The 13,503-nt window shown below is 45.0% G+C and overlaps 2 protein-coding genes across 2 annotated transcripts; one reads left to right on the forward strand and one right to left on the reverse strand.

Annotated features, from left to right (window-relative positions):
- Nucleotides 1-35: 35 nt before the first annotated feature.
- LOC133886055 (xylan O-acetyltransferase 12-like) lies at nucleotides 36-2,717 on the forward strand. The gene is made up of 5 exons (XM_062325787.1): nucleotides 36-720; nucleotides 1,203-1,377; nucleotides 1,461-1,669; nucleotides 1,815-1,973; nucleotides 2,079-2,717. The coding sequence occupies exons 1-5, from the start codon at nucleotides 269-271 to the stop codon at nucleotides 2,425-2,427; spliced, it is 1,344 nt and encodes a 447-aa protein (XP_062181771.1). The 5' UTR covers nucleotides 36-268; the 3' UTR covers nucleotides 2,428-2,717.
- Nucleotides 2,718-6,831: 4,114 nt separating this feature from the next.
- LOC133886229 (pentatricopeptide repeat-containing protein At4g11690-like) lies at nucleotides 6,832-9,862 on the reverse strand. Its single transcript, XM_062325965.1, has 2 exons — nucleotides 8,329-9,862; nucleotides 6,832-7,742 (listed from the first exon to the last, which is right to left on the reverse strand). Exon 1 carries the CDS (start codon nucleotides 9,513-9,515, stop codon nucleotides 8,451-8,453), a length of 1,065 nt encoding a protein of 354 aa, XP_062181949.1. The 5' UTR covers nucleotides 9,516-9,862; the 3' UTR covers nucleotides 6,832-7,742; nucleotides 8,329-8,450.
- Between the last annotated feature and the right edge of the window lie 3,641 nt (nucleotides 9,863-13,503).

The following is a 13,503-nucleotide window of genomic DNA, read 5'->3' on the forward strand; positions in this document are numbered from 1 at the left end:
ACACTGATATCTAAAAAATTCAAGCTATTTCAGTTTCAGCACTGGAAAGGGTAACAAAACCTGCTCATTCTTAGTTACAAAAAGGTTCAGCTGATTCAAAACAGGCAGACTCTACCTCCCTTTTTATGGTTTGCCCAGGGGTCAGAATTCAGGTTGTTTGATTAGTAATAGACCTGGGCCACTTGGCCATGTGCAAAAGCAATGCTCCCACTGGATAGAGGTGCACGATAAAAGAGGGGAGCTAACCATCAGAGTTTCTGAAGAAAGAATGAAGTCCGAAACCGCTCCCAAGATGACGGTTCTCCAATCTCCCGTTGGACTGATGAGCATCGTGACCTCCCTAGTGGCCTTCTTCATCGTCGTCAGCTCCGTCTCCCTCTTGTTCGACCGAGGCCAGGAAACACAAGTGCAAATGGCGTTGGAGCACGAGAATCAAGAGATGCAGGTGAAGGTGGTGGCCGAACACCATGATCAACAGCTAAGAGGCCAGGAAGCAGAGGTGCAGTGGAGAGCTGAGCTCCAGGACTCGGCGAGGGACGCCGGCGAGGAGGAGTGCAACTGGTCGACGGGACGGTGGGTCTACGACAACGTATCTCGGCCATTGTACTCCGGGCTCAATTGCGCCTTCATCTTCCCAGAGGTGGCTTGCGACAAATATGGCAGGAAGGATGTCATGTACCAGCACTGGAGATGGCAGCCTCATGGATGCGACCTTCCGAGGTATGATTATTACAGATTTCCCTAGCACAGTTGGAGTATTTCTAGCTCAATTTGGTTCGTATCAGCCCAAAAATTCCAGCAAACCTGAAGGTGCAGTACTAGAACAAGAAGCTGTGTCAGTACCAGAGGGTTCAGAATTTTTCAAGAGTAGCAAAAGTTTTTTGTTTTATGGAAGAAGGGAAACACTCACTTAATTTGTAACTGAATTAAAAAAAACACAGGATAGTTCTGATTGCGGTGGTTAGCTAGAGACCAACAAGAAACCAAACATGCAAGCTGCTTGAAAACTTGTTAAGATTGCAAAATTGACAGTGAAAGACCAGCAGCGAGGAAAAATCCCATCTACCGTTATTTTATTATCCGTGCCATTTCATAAGCCTTGAAGCTAGAAAAGAGATCGTATCCGGCATAAAATCCGGCCATTCACCAAAGCATAGTGTGCATGGTATTTATGACATGATGTCGTGGCCATGTCGAAACAGATTCAACGCCACCAAGCTGCTTGAAAAGCTGAGGAACAAGAGATTGGTGTTTGTGGGCGACTCAGTCAACAGGAACCAATGGGTTTCCCTGGTGTGCATGGTGGAGGCCTCTATACCTGATGCCAGGCTCAAGATGCGCGTCTTCAATGGCTCGCTCATTTCCTTCAAGGCATTGGTATGTCTTCCTTCATAATCCTACAGGCTACAGAACCATCAGTTTCAGTTAGCTGAAATTATTTGAACAAATAATTATTTCAGGAATACAATGCGACAATAGACTTCTACTGGTCGCCACTGCTTCTGGAGTCCAACAGCGATAACCCCATCATCCACCGGGTGGAGTACCGGATCATAAGGGCAGACAGAATTGAGAAGCATGCCAGTGCCTGGAGGGATGCTGACATCATTGTCTTCAATTCTTACCTGTGGTGGAGGAAGCAGAAGGATGACATGAGGATGAAGGTCATGTAAGTACATTTCTTTCCTTCCTTATAGCAAAAACAGTAAAAAGGGTCAGTTCGCATATCAGAAAAAGATATCAAAACTGATAAAAATACAAACTAACAAGTTTCCAGATGCAATGAATTGGTTAACATTATTTTATATGTGCAGGTATGGTTCATTTGAAGATGGTGATGCAAGGTTAGACGAAGTGGAAATGATTGATGGTTTCGAGATAGCTCTCAAGAAACTAACCGAATGGCTCGGAGAGAATATTGACAAGAACAAGACTAGAGTCTTTTTCGCAGGGTCATCACCTACACATTCCTGGTGAGAGAGATACGCCTGCATCATTTAATTTGTCAACACAAATAGTACAATACTTTCATCTCCATGACATGAGGTGTTCATATGCAAGACACGTGTATTTTTCAGGGCTAGCAACTGGGGTGGAGAAGACAGCAACAAATGTCTTAATGAAACGGAGCCGATCTACAAAATCGGATACAAAGCCGCAACTACAGATTACAGCTTGATGGCCAAGGCTAAGTCGTATTTTGCAACATTGGAGCCGAAAGGTATACATGTTGAGATACTCAACATCACGGAGCTGTCTGACTACCGCAAGGACGGGCATCCCACGGTGTTCAGGAGACAGTTTGTTCCTCTGACGAAAGAGCAGATTGCGAACCCGGCCAGCTATGCGGATTGCACACATTGGTGCCTCCCTGGTGTTCCTGATGTCTGGAACGAGTTTTTGTACGGCTACCTCATGTACAAATGACATACTCCATCTAGGTTAGGCTGCTGTTGTGCAGAGAATGGCTGGCACCATTACATTTACATTTACATGTAGAGAGAGAGAGAGAGAGAGAGAGGAGAAAAGCAATACTCTGTCTATCATCATCTCACTAAAGGAGGCAGTCAAAGCATATAGTGTGTATCAGTGTGCTATTTCTTTGCATCAGACAGAGGAACATAATTCTTTGCAAAATTAACAGGAATCTGCCATAACAAGGAAAAACTTAAGAATTAATAGCAGATGTCCCCAAAATTCAATTCATTCAGAGGGCAGGCAGGCAGGCAGGCAGGCAAGAAATGCACCACATCCCAGCACCAGCAGTGATCAATGAGAAGAGCAACCTGAGCAATAAGGTCACCGAGCCGCCGCATGCTCCACGTTGTTGCCGCCGAGGAGGGGGCTCGACGCCGTCGCGGCCCACCTCCACACGCGTCGTTTCGGTTTGATCTGATGTGCGATAGAGAAGGGAAACTAGGTGCAGGCAGGAGGCAGCTCAGAGTGTTCTGGGAATTGTGATGCGACACTCCTTAGTCCTAATTGGTTGTTTAATTAGCTCGCTAATCAGGTATTCAGGTTAGTTAACTTGCATAGTCCGTACAAGGATCCCAAAGGCAACATTCCGCTTATTTGCCTCCTGAAAGATTTTCACATGCCAAATGACTGCTCCACTTAGCATCCAAAAGAAAGCCGAGTGTATTATTGGCAAATACCCAGAACCAGGTAAAAACGACCCTATCTTGAGGTACAAAAAAGGTATATCGACACTATGGTTAGAGATATTTAGTGCGCAATTAACATCCTTTTTGTTTTCCAGTGGTTCATCATGAGACTGCAAGCAAAGAGTGTAGAAAGAGGATGGGAGAAGCTTATGCATCGAGTCGCCTTGATGGCAACCCTATCGAAGGGAAGCCCTCAAACGTGTTGCAAAGAAAAATGTCCCATGGTGACCAAGATGCCTCTAACCCATCCATTGCTAAGCTACTCAAGAGGAGTAGCTGAGCTGTGTGATGTGCAGCTCCCCTTCTGTGGCAACTTTGCACTAATTGTTTCACCTTCAGCATTTAAAGATTTCAGTTGTGACAACGACGACGATCTGCACCGGTTGTCTGTAGCTAGTCTGATATTCTACCGGAGTGGTTTAACCAAATGGAAATGAATTGTGATCCTTTCTGAATTGTAGCTACGAGGTGTTTTATCTTGTTTGGATGTGGAGTTTCTCTGGATAGATCAGTAGAGTAAACCGAACACCGTAGACCGTTTTGCGCCGGTTAAGCACCGATCGTCGATGTTGTTAGCTTTAGCACTTACCTTACTCACCATATACCGATCTAATGGTAATGCGAGCTTCGCAGCTGTAGCTTTTTAAGCGTGGACATCGACGGTGTGAGCAGGCGGGCCCCTTGTGTGCACTTTGGCCAGTGGCACAAGCCAAATGGTCCTCGTGTCGTGTGGGTTCAGGAGTATCCCCTGCAGGATGTATAAACAGTTCAAACTGCCGCGTTCTCGGTCATGAGCATGCTTCTGTCCATCTGCATCGGTCGTAGAGTTTTGAATATGGTTTGTGGTTCGGTATGTGGGAGATGGTGATGTTGGTTCTTGTTATTTATTGATACACATGTTGGTTACAGTTACACTTGTTCAGTTGTTAGTTGCGGGGTAGTTTTCGTATGTTTTGGTTAAGTTTTCTCACACATATGTCTAGGATGTTTAGTACATATGTTTTACCTAACCTGTGGCTTGCTAATGATCCATGCATAATCATTGAAGTCGAGCTATGTATATGTATTCTATATAGTTTAAATCTTGCGAGTACCTTCGTACTCATGCCTGCGCTTTCAGGTACTCCTGCTGCTAAGGAAGAGACTATTTTTGGCTACTTCGTGCATGCCGATCTTGGTGGCGGGCAAGAGTAGTGCATCATACTCTGAAAGTAGCGTTTTTGAGACGGTGCCTAAGATCATGCGACGCCGTTCTCTTTTGTTATTTATAAGTTAACTTTCCGCTGCGTAGTTCTTTTGTAGTTAGGAGTTGAGGGGTTTTGTCTCCTCCTAGCTCATTTTTATTGTAAATTGTTGAAATCAGTTGCATGCTTAATACTTGTAATATAAATATTTATTACTCGCTCTTTATTAAGCTATGTTGTGATGCATATGTTGGAAGACATGTGTTCCGATTCTTGGGCACAAAACACGTGCCGGGATTACCGGAGCGGTATTCTGTTTAATCGCTGAAGTTATGATCGTGTCAGTGATAAACTTAGTGATTAATTAGAATACTGTTTGGACGGTTCCTCACATCATCAGAGTACTGGCTTCAGGTAGAAGCAAGTGGCGGCTAGTCACGCTCTAAGAAGCATGCTAGGGTTTTGCAGTTTGGTCTCAAAACCGTGAGAGCACTGGAGGAGTACGTGGCACCATCGTGAAGCTTGCGTCGAGGCGAAACTAAGTCATGAAGGCGCTACGACAGTCCGATGAATGAAGAATAAAATAGACCAAAATACTCTCAGTGGTAGGTAGAAGTGTACTAGCAGAGAGGGATATTTTGGGAAAAATCTAGAAAACTTATGGATCAAATTTTCTTAACCTTGTAAAGATATGCGATATCACCTACACATTTTCGCAGGGTCATCACCTACACATTACTGGTGAGAGAGATACGCCTGCATCATTTAATTTGTCAACACAAATAGTACAATACTTACATCTCCATGACATCAGGTGTTCATATGAAAGTTATGCAAGATACATGTATTTTTCAGGGCTAGCAACTGGGGTGGAGAAGACAGCAACAAATGTCTTAATGAAACGGAGCCGATCTACAAAATCGGATACAAAGCCGCAACTACAGATTACAGCTTGATGGCCAAGGCTAAGTCGTATTTTGCAACATTGGAGCCGAAAGGTATACATGTTGAGATACTCAACATCACGGAGCTGTCTGACTACCGCAAGGACGGGCATCCCACGGTGTTCAGGAGACAGTTTGTTCCTCTGACGAAAGAGCAGATTGCAAACCCAACCAGCTATGCGGATTGCACACATTGGTGCCTCCCTGGTGTTCCTGATGTCTGGAACGAGTTTTTGTGCAAATGATATACAATGTCTTCAGATTGTGCACTATATATAATGTACAAATGACATACTCCATCTAGGTTAGGCTGATTTTGTGCAGAGAATGGCTGGCACCATTATATTTACATGTAGAGAGAAAGGAGAAAAGCAACTCTGTCTATCATCTCATGGGATCAGTAAAGGAGGCAGTCAAAGCATATACTGTGTGACGTTGTAGATAAATTTGTGGAGCTATAGATGGCTGCAAGAAAATTCAGGTACAGCTAGAACCACATTAGTCGATGCAAATTGAATAAACGTTCAACGATGGTACCGTGCTGATCCTAGGCTAACCCATGCTAGAGACGCGAGCCTGAACACAAGCGTGGTCACACATAAAAGTAACCAAGGAGTGCAAGGAAAATAGCAGCAAGAACTCCTTCTTTCTTTTCTCCTCTTTTTCTTTTCCTTTTCTCTCTTTTTTTCTGATTTTTTCTTTCTTTCTTTTTTTGTTTTTGCACAACTAGCTCAAATCTGAAAAAATTTCACAAGGATTTCAGAAAGTCATTACATACATACACTTTTTTTTTCTCTCTCTCGAAAGTAAGAATATTCAGTTCTGAACAGAGAGGGAGTATTTGGCTCGGTGTCTTGGTATGTTTGGACCTATCCACAAGTTAGAACAACAAAAAAAGTAGCCCAATGGATATGCTATTTTGGTGGTTGTTCGGACCGATCTAAAAAACTAGGAACGAATCGGTGTTTGCGGTGGCAACGGAGGTGTATATAAAGGAAAAGATGGCGGCAGTTCTAGTGGTGGTGGTGGAGGTGGATTTGGTGGTAACGATGGTGACCAAAACGTGAGCAGAACTCGAAACTCTAATGGATTAGACACTAAGAACCAACAACTCGACCAATCGATGCAACCGAAAACTCAACAAACAAGAACTAAGCAGAACAGTAAAGGCTTAAATTTGTTTTTGGGATTTCGGTTCTAACCTATTTTGGGATTTTTGGACTGTAGTTAAAGTAAAGAATGGGTAAAACTCTCACCGATTAATCTTGCTCTGATTACCACATGATAAGACAGGGGCTAGTCCTGACCTTTTGATGAGAGGAGATAACTCGATTTGGGGTGGATTCGACGTTGTACTGCCCGACTACAACGACCAACAGGAGCGCTGCGCCTTAGCAACAGTTACACCGACTCCGATTTGTTGTTGTTCTTGCCATGCCAAGAACAACCTTGAACCTGCTAGCAAATCGAAGAACAAGCAAACAATGCACAGACCTTGCCACGAATGAAACCGATACACACGAAGTTGGGGGTTCTGAATCGAGTAAAACAGGTGGTCTAGCCGACATATGCGTTTACAAGGAAGAAGCTGAAGCTATCTTGCATCTAAACAAAACCCAACCTTGTTCCTGACGACTGCTGATACTATTTATACATAGGAGGCAGCCAAGAGACGTGAGGAGATGAAACCCTAACTTAGAATGGGTCCCTAGTAAGCTCTACAAGATACAAGGACCAAGGCTGGCTGGAGGTCCGAATGTTCTTTCGCCGATTCTGAGCAGCTCTGATGGAATCTGATGCTGGTGTTGGATCCATATGAAATAGATGACAAGATCTTTCCAACAAATACTTATAGGCCCCAATCACCTTCCAGAGCAGAGAATTATGGACAAATCAAAATGGTGCTGCCTGAAGGTCCGAACGTGCGGTCTGGACGTTTGGTCTGATCATCTTCTTGTTTACATCAACATCCAACCGATGGTTAACTTGGTTACTCTTGGGTCCAGCTGGTTCGTCTCTCAAGTTTCTAAGCATAAGAAAATCATTACAAGGCTTTATAGTACCACATTCGGAGAGAAACTTGTTTAAACAGCAAAGAACGACTTTACCTGATAATTGATTCAACGTGCTTGAGCTCGAATCATTGATCTCTGCTGTGCAATAGGCATGATTGCATCAATGGAAGGGATGTCCTCATCAAAAAAATTCTATACAACACGAAAGATCTAACATTACAACAATGTCTTAACTCTTCAGAAAATATTGCAACAAATGAGCATGGCACATGACCAGTCCCCTTCAGATAACCTAGCATGCATTTTTCTTTTGACATGTGGACAACCTAAATCTTAAAAAGCAATCATAATGAGATCGATCCGCCATGCATGTTGGCTGCTCTCTGAAGTAAGCGCACGGATGCTGCCCAGTAATTTCCCGGGAGGCCTCATCACCTGAAATCATAAAAAATGAGAACAATCATAAATAATATGATCATTTAACAAGCCTAAAAAGCTGGAACTGTACATTCTTGAAGTAAATGAAAAACACGCATGCTGGATTTAAGAAATAATTCAAAAGAAAAAATTGAGCGAGACCATCAACTACACAAGGCAGTATCATCTTCCAGAACAAAGAAATTGAGACAGAATTCAAAATCTTTAATTAGATCACAATTAGTGCACACCGATAACCAGTACATTACTTATAAGCAGAAAGGCTTAGTTCCAGCCAAAAAAAAAATGAGAAAGAGGAACATACAAACAACTATGACTAAATATGAACTATTCAGGTCATCTCCTTAGGAAATCAAGCTTCAGAGAACTATATTGGTGTTCACCCTACGCTGGTCCTTTACAGCTCAGTTATATGTCCAAATTTACTATACAACATCTAAGGATAGAAGATAAGGAAACGGATTTACAACATATCCCATGTTAGACTATGGTAAAAGATGATCACATAATTGAGGTACTAAAATGAAAAAATTCTAAAACAATTAAGAAAATTGCGCGAGAACAACGACTACAATGGCCATACCAATCTGGTTATAGCTGGGCCTTCCCCAGTCCACCTAGGCCCCAAATTCCAATAACTCCCACTGGGTTACCCTTAATACACTTCATGGTCTCTTGTAACATTTCAACTCTAGAAGACTGGTGTTATGTGGATGGACGTGGCATCTCTTGGACGGATGGTGACAATGCCTCAACTGTAATAACATTGGTTTGCACACTGAAACATTCTTGGAGCTCACGAAGCTTCTCAACTGCTCTGGCACTAACATCCCAGTTCAACTCAACATATTGCAGACCAGTTTTCTCCATATCATCCCAGCATTTCAAAGTGTCGACTGCATTCCACTCTCTGAAGGATGCATCTAGGTAGATGGTAAATGATGTACTCACACAATATCCCTTATTAATTATATGTTCTAATAGCAGCTGTGCCTCATCAAGCCAGCCTTCATTGCACAGACCCATTATCAAGTAATTGAAAGTAGGCAACGACGGTGACAATCCTAAATTGTTCATAACTCTATATAGTTCAAAAGCTGCTTTGTTGAATCCCTCCTTGCTATATGCGGCGATCAACGCATTAAATCCGGCAACACTCATTGCAACACCCTGCTCAATAGCACCACGCAGGAGCTCCCAGGCATCATCAAATCTCCCATCCCAACAAAGCCTACAGACCAGCATATCCAACCCATCAGCTGACATCTGTGAACCAAACATTTCATGCAACGGCTGCTGATCATGGGCTAACTGGACAGCGCTTCCAAACTTGTATGCTCCAGCAGAAAGAATGTTGAAGGTGCAGCAATCCGGCTGTAAGCCCCTCGATTTCATCTCCCTACAGGCCGCGTTAGCCTCATCCATCTGTCCGGCCTTTGCATATCCATCAATCAAAACATTGAATGTGATTGTATTCGCTTTGATCCCCACCTGTACCATCTCATCGAACAGCGTCCTAGCGTCCGCCATCCTCCACTCACAGCACAGTGCATCCACCAATATGTTATACGTCACAACCGTTGGCTTGCACCCTGATACGCGCATTTCATCAAACAGCTTGAACGCGTCCGCTGACCACACAAACACAAAGTGCCCCTTGATCAGGATGTTATAGCTGCACACGTCCGGGACCACACGGAACCTACCCATGAACCTTAGCAGCCCAGCCCCGACTCGTACGAGCCCCTTGTGGCAGAACCCAAGGATCATGGCGTTGAAGATGGCGAGGCTCCGTCACGGGCCCCTTGCGGCCATTTCCTCGAACACCTTCCAAGCGGTTCGGACTTCCCGCCGCAGAACAGCAGGCGCATCAGGGCCGCCAGCGCGGAGAGGCTGGGCGTGTTCCCGGCGCGGCGGACGCACGCGAGCACGTCGAGCGCCTCGCGGGCCATACCGACGGCAAGGAACGCGTGGAGCGCGAGTCAGTGCGCACCGTACCTCGAGCTCGCACTGCCCCTGGCGCTACTGGGCCAGGAGAGGAGGTCCGGGGAGGCGTCCGGGAGGAGCGCCGCGAGGAGGAGCACGGCGAAGGGGCGGAGCTAGGGCGCCGACGCGGTGAGGTGGGAAACGACGGCGAAGCGGGCACGTCGAGCGCCTCGTGGGCCATACCGGCAGCGAGGAACGCGTGGAGCGCGAGGCGGTGCGCGCCGTACCTCGCGCTCGCACTGCCGCTGGCGCTGCTGGGCCAGGAGAGGAGGTCCGGGGAGGCATCCGGGAGGAGCACCGCGAGGACGAGCGCGGCAAAGGGGCGGAGCAAGGGCGCCGACAAGGCGAGGAGGGAAGCAGCGGCGAAGCGGGGCGAAGGAGGAGGGGCAACGGGGCCCGAGGATTTGGAGCGCGATATGTCATTGCGAGGAGGGCGTCACGGCGGAGGGAGGGTAGCAGGGAGAGGTAGCAGTGGTGCTCCGTCGGAGGAGGAGTAAGGACGCCGACGAGGACGTGGAGGCGGGCAGAGGGTCCAATCGAGGTGCCCCACGGCGAAGGCCACAAGCAGACGGCGGGGTAACGAGATCATGGAGGACCGAGAGAGTGCAGAAGTGCGGGATCTGGGAGGGGAGGGGGACGGAGGAAGGTTGCGGTGGTTGGGGCGGTCGCGTGAGTGGGATTGGATCGGGAAGAGGGAGAGGGAAGGAGCGGAAGATGGTTGCGGCGACGCGTGGTTTGTTCAGAGGAGTTCAGATTTGGGGAGCGAGCGTGACGTGCGGAGATAGGAGCGGAGGGATTTAGCTCGGGGAGGAGTCGTAGGACGTTTTGGTGCTAGAATTATTATGAATTTTTTAATTAATAGGGATATAAAGTTTGATAGATTCTGGATAATAAAATTTATTTTTTTTTCTTATAGTACATATTATAGTTTTGTTTGAATTTTTTTAAGCTAGATCAGAGTTTTCTCTACACCACTAAATTTTTTATATAGTGTTTTAAATATTTTTTATTTTTCAAATGAACCCCTATTTTTATAATTGTTTTGATTTTCAAAATATATAAAAAAAAAAGTCCAGCATGGACTATGGAAGCATGGATGAAGTTGAGAATATATATATACACGACTATTTCGAAAAATCGCAGATCTAACTTACCGTCGCCCGTTCAACAGGCGATACCTTATTCTCACCTGTTGAACGGGCGACATCTTGTGAGCCCCGACGTTCAGCGAATTAAATAATTAGAGAGAGTAAGATCTCGTACGTTCAGAGGGTGAGATCAAGTTCTTGCCCACCAAACGGGTGAGACCTTCGTGCCTACGACGCCGCACGGGCCCACCTAAAAGATCTCGTCCGTTGAGGGAGCGAGATCTTTTGGGTATTTAGCCTAGCCGTGCCGGCCGTGCTGACGTCAGCGCTCATTTGTTCCCACTGAGCCCAGAGGGGAGTGAAGTGAGGAGAGGAGAGGGGAGGAGATGGGAGGAAAAATTGTGTGGTGAAGTTCTATCGAAGAAAAGATGTATATTTTTTTCTCTGTTTTTTTACAAATATGGTAGGATAGCCACTAGTGTTGACATTGGTTAGATGTTAGATTTAGAATTTTTTTACAAACCTGGTAGGATAGTCATTAGATATAGGTTAGAATGTAGATCTAGTTTTAGAATTATGGTTGGATATAGTTTAGTAATTAGATCATATTTACACGTGTATTTTAGTAATTAGATGTAATATTTAGACATATGTTAGGTATTAGATGTAGATTTTAGATATAGTGTAGTCATAACTGATGTGATAGATGTAGGATTTAGAAGTGTTTGATATACGACCCAAGAATATTTTGTTGCAGTATAGATTACATGTTGAGCTATGTTTGTAATGAATTTTCTATTGTAGATGTAGTTTTACATAATTTTTTATGTTCTGTTGCAATAATATTAGGGTTTTTATCGATGGTTGCCAGGTATGTCGAATTTATGGTAGTTTAGAATTTTTTATGTGGACAGTGAAATATTATATGATCCGGAATGGGTAATATTGTCCGTATTTCAGTCAATGGACAAGAGTGTCTCAAGACCTATACACAAAAGTGTTGGATACTTGTATGCCTGGTTTATGGGACAAAGACGACAAAGTATATGGAAGACAAGGCGGAGAAGACAAAGATGCACCAGGTGAAGATCATGAGAACTACACAACTCATATACGAAATTTTATGCAGGGACAAAGGAAGAAGAGGGGGCAAGCGTGAGAGAGTTATCCACGAGTGCACTATCTTCGATGACAGGTGTGTTCGCACCTGCTACAAGCCAAAGCTACTGCATAATCCATGCTCCCATGTGATTGCCGCGTGTGCTATGACGGGTATGAGGACTCGAATGTACGTCTTTGACTACTTCAAGAAGGAAACTTTGTTCGACACCTGGAACCATGAGGTCTACGGTTTCAGGATTTATGGTTCTTTCACGAAGGAACTTGAGCCTGATTGTATGTTCACCCCTGATCCTGATATGATGAAGCAGAAGAAGGGACGGCGCCAGACTACGAGGCTCCGTACTGACATGGATGAAGCAGAAGCTGGGCGTTGCGTGAAATTGTGCAACAAGTGTAACGGAACAGGACACACTTACAATAAATACACCGTTGGTTTACCAAGTGTGAACCCTGCGGAAGCAGGTCCTTTCGGGTCTGGTGCAGATGGGAGACGTCCTCAGGGTCGTAGGTTGTTGGCTTCGTCAGATCATTGAGACCGATTAATGTTGTAATTCGTGATGTGATGAATATTTATGTGCACAATATTGTACTTTACTGTTTAATGACTGAGAGTGTCACTATGTGCGAGGTTGTAATGTGTTAGGATGTGACATGAATCACTGAGACCCACCCTAACATTGTAACAAATCGTTCTCTTTAAGCATGAATGGACAATCCTATGCTCTAGTCCTAGCCAAGCTCATGCACTCAGTCCATGCAACATCCCCTATAAATAACCCCACCCTCATCCATGGATAGATCACTCCTTCCTCAGCTCTCTCAACTGCAATGTTTTCCTCAATTCCACTAAGCCCACCTAAGAAATATTGGAGAATTTTCATCCCTCAGGGGGTCAAACCCCCGATGTGCTTCTGTGGTGACTCTTGTAGGCTTCACGAGTCCCAAGATATCTCCTACATCTATAGTATACACTTCTTCATATGTGCCAACTACCAATATGATAGGTCTCGACATGGACCGTACAAGTACCCACCGGTATAGTGACATACATCACTCATGTTGCACTTTCCATATGATTTCATGCACCGTCTTATTAATATCCTCTCTTGTTTTATTTGTGCAGTCTCCTCCACCTATCTGTGACTTCATGCAGTGGCTGGATATGGTGCAAAATGAGGACCAGAAGCGATGAGTCGACATGAGCATGCGGTGGAGGAGGGAAGCGTACGAACGCCGGGAGTACGAGCAACAACAGGAGGAACTACGGCTGAAGCATCAGGAGGAGGAACGCATGAGGAAGGCAATGGACGAGCACACCGCGGCTGATGCACGTGAAGCAGACAGGGAAAGGAAGCGGGAGAGGGTCCGTCGCGCTAAGACGAAGGGCCCCGATGCCTGAGAAAGAGCAAATATCCTAGGTGCACTCAGTAGATATCATCATTGTAACTCGGTCTATTTTTATTTGCTAAGACATGTTAGGTTTAGCAGCAGCACACTATTAGGTTAGTTTTTAGGTGTACCGTACATGCCAACATTTGTTCTCGTCATCTCTTTATGGTTAG

This window comes from Phragmites australis, chromosome 12 (assembly GCF_958298935.1).
Source record: "Phragmites australis chromosome 12, lpPhrAust1.1, whole genome shotgun sequence".
NCBI classification, from domain to species: domain Eukaryota; kingdom Viridiplantae; phylum Streptophyta; class Magnoliopsida; order Poales; family Poaceae; genus Phragmites; species Phragmites australis.

What these genes read in the sequence shown, in the direction of transcription:
- LOC133886229 (XM_062325965.1), bottom strand. Translation starts at nt 9,515, where the DNA reads ATGATCCTTGGGTTCTGCCACAAGGGGCTCGTACGAGTCGGGGCTGGG.
- LOC133886055 (XM_062325787.1), top strand. Translation starts at nt 269, where the DNA reads ATGAAGTCCGAAACCGCTCCCAAGATGACGGTTCTCCAATCTCCCGTT. An exon ending in CATGGATGCGACCTTCCGAG is followed by an intron (nt 721 to 1,202) that starts GTATGATTATTA and finishes ATGTCGAAACAG; the next exon opens with ATTCAACGCCACCAAGCTGC. An exon ending in TCATCACCTACACATTCCTG is followed by an intron (nt 1,974 to 2,078) that starts GTGAGAGAGATA and finishes TGTATTTTTCAG; the next exon opens with GGCTAGCAACTGGGGTGGAG.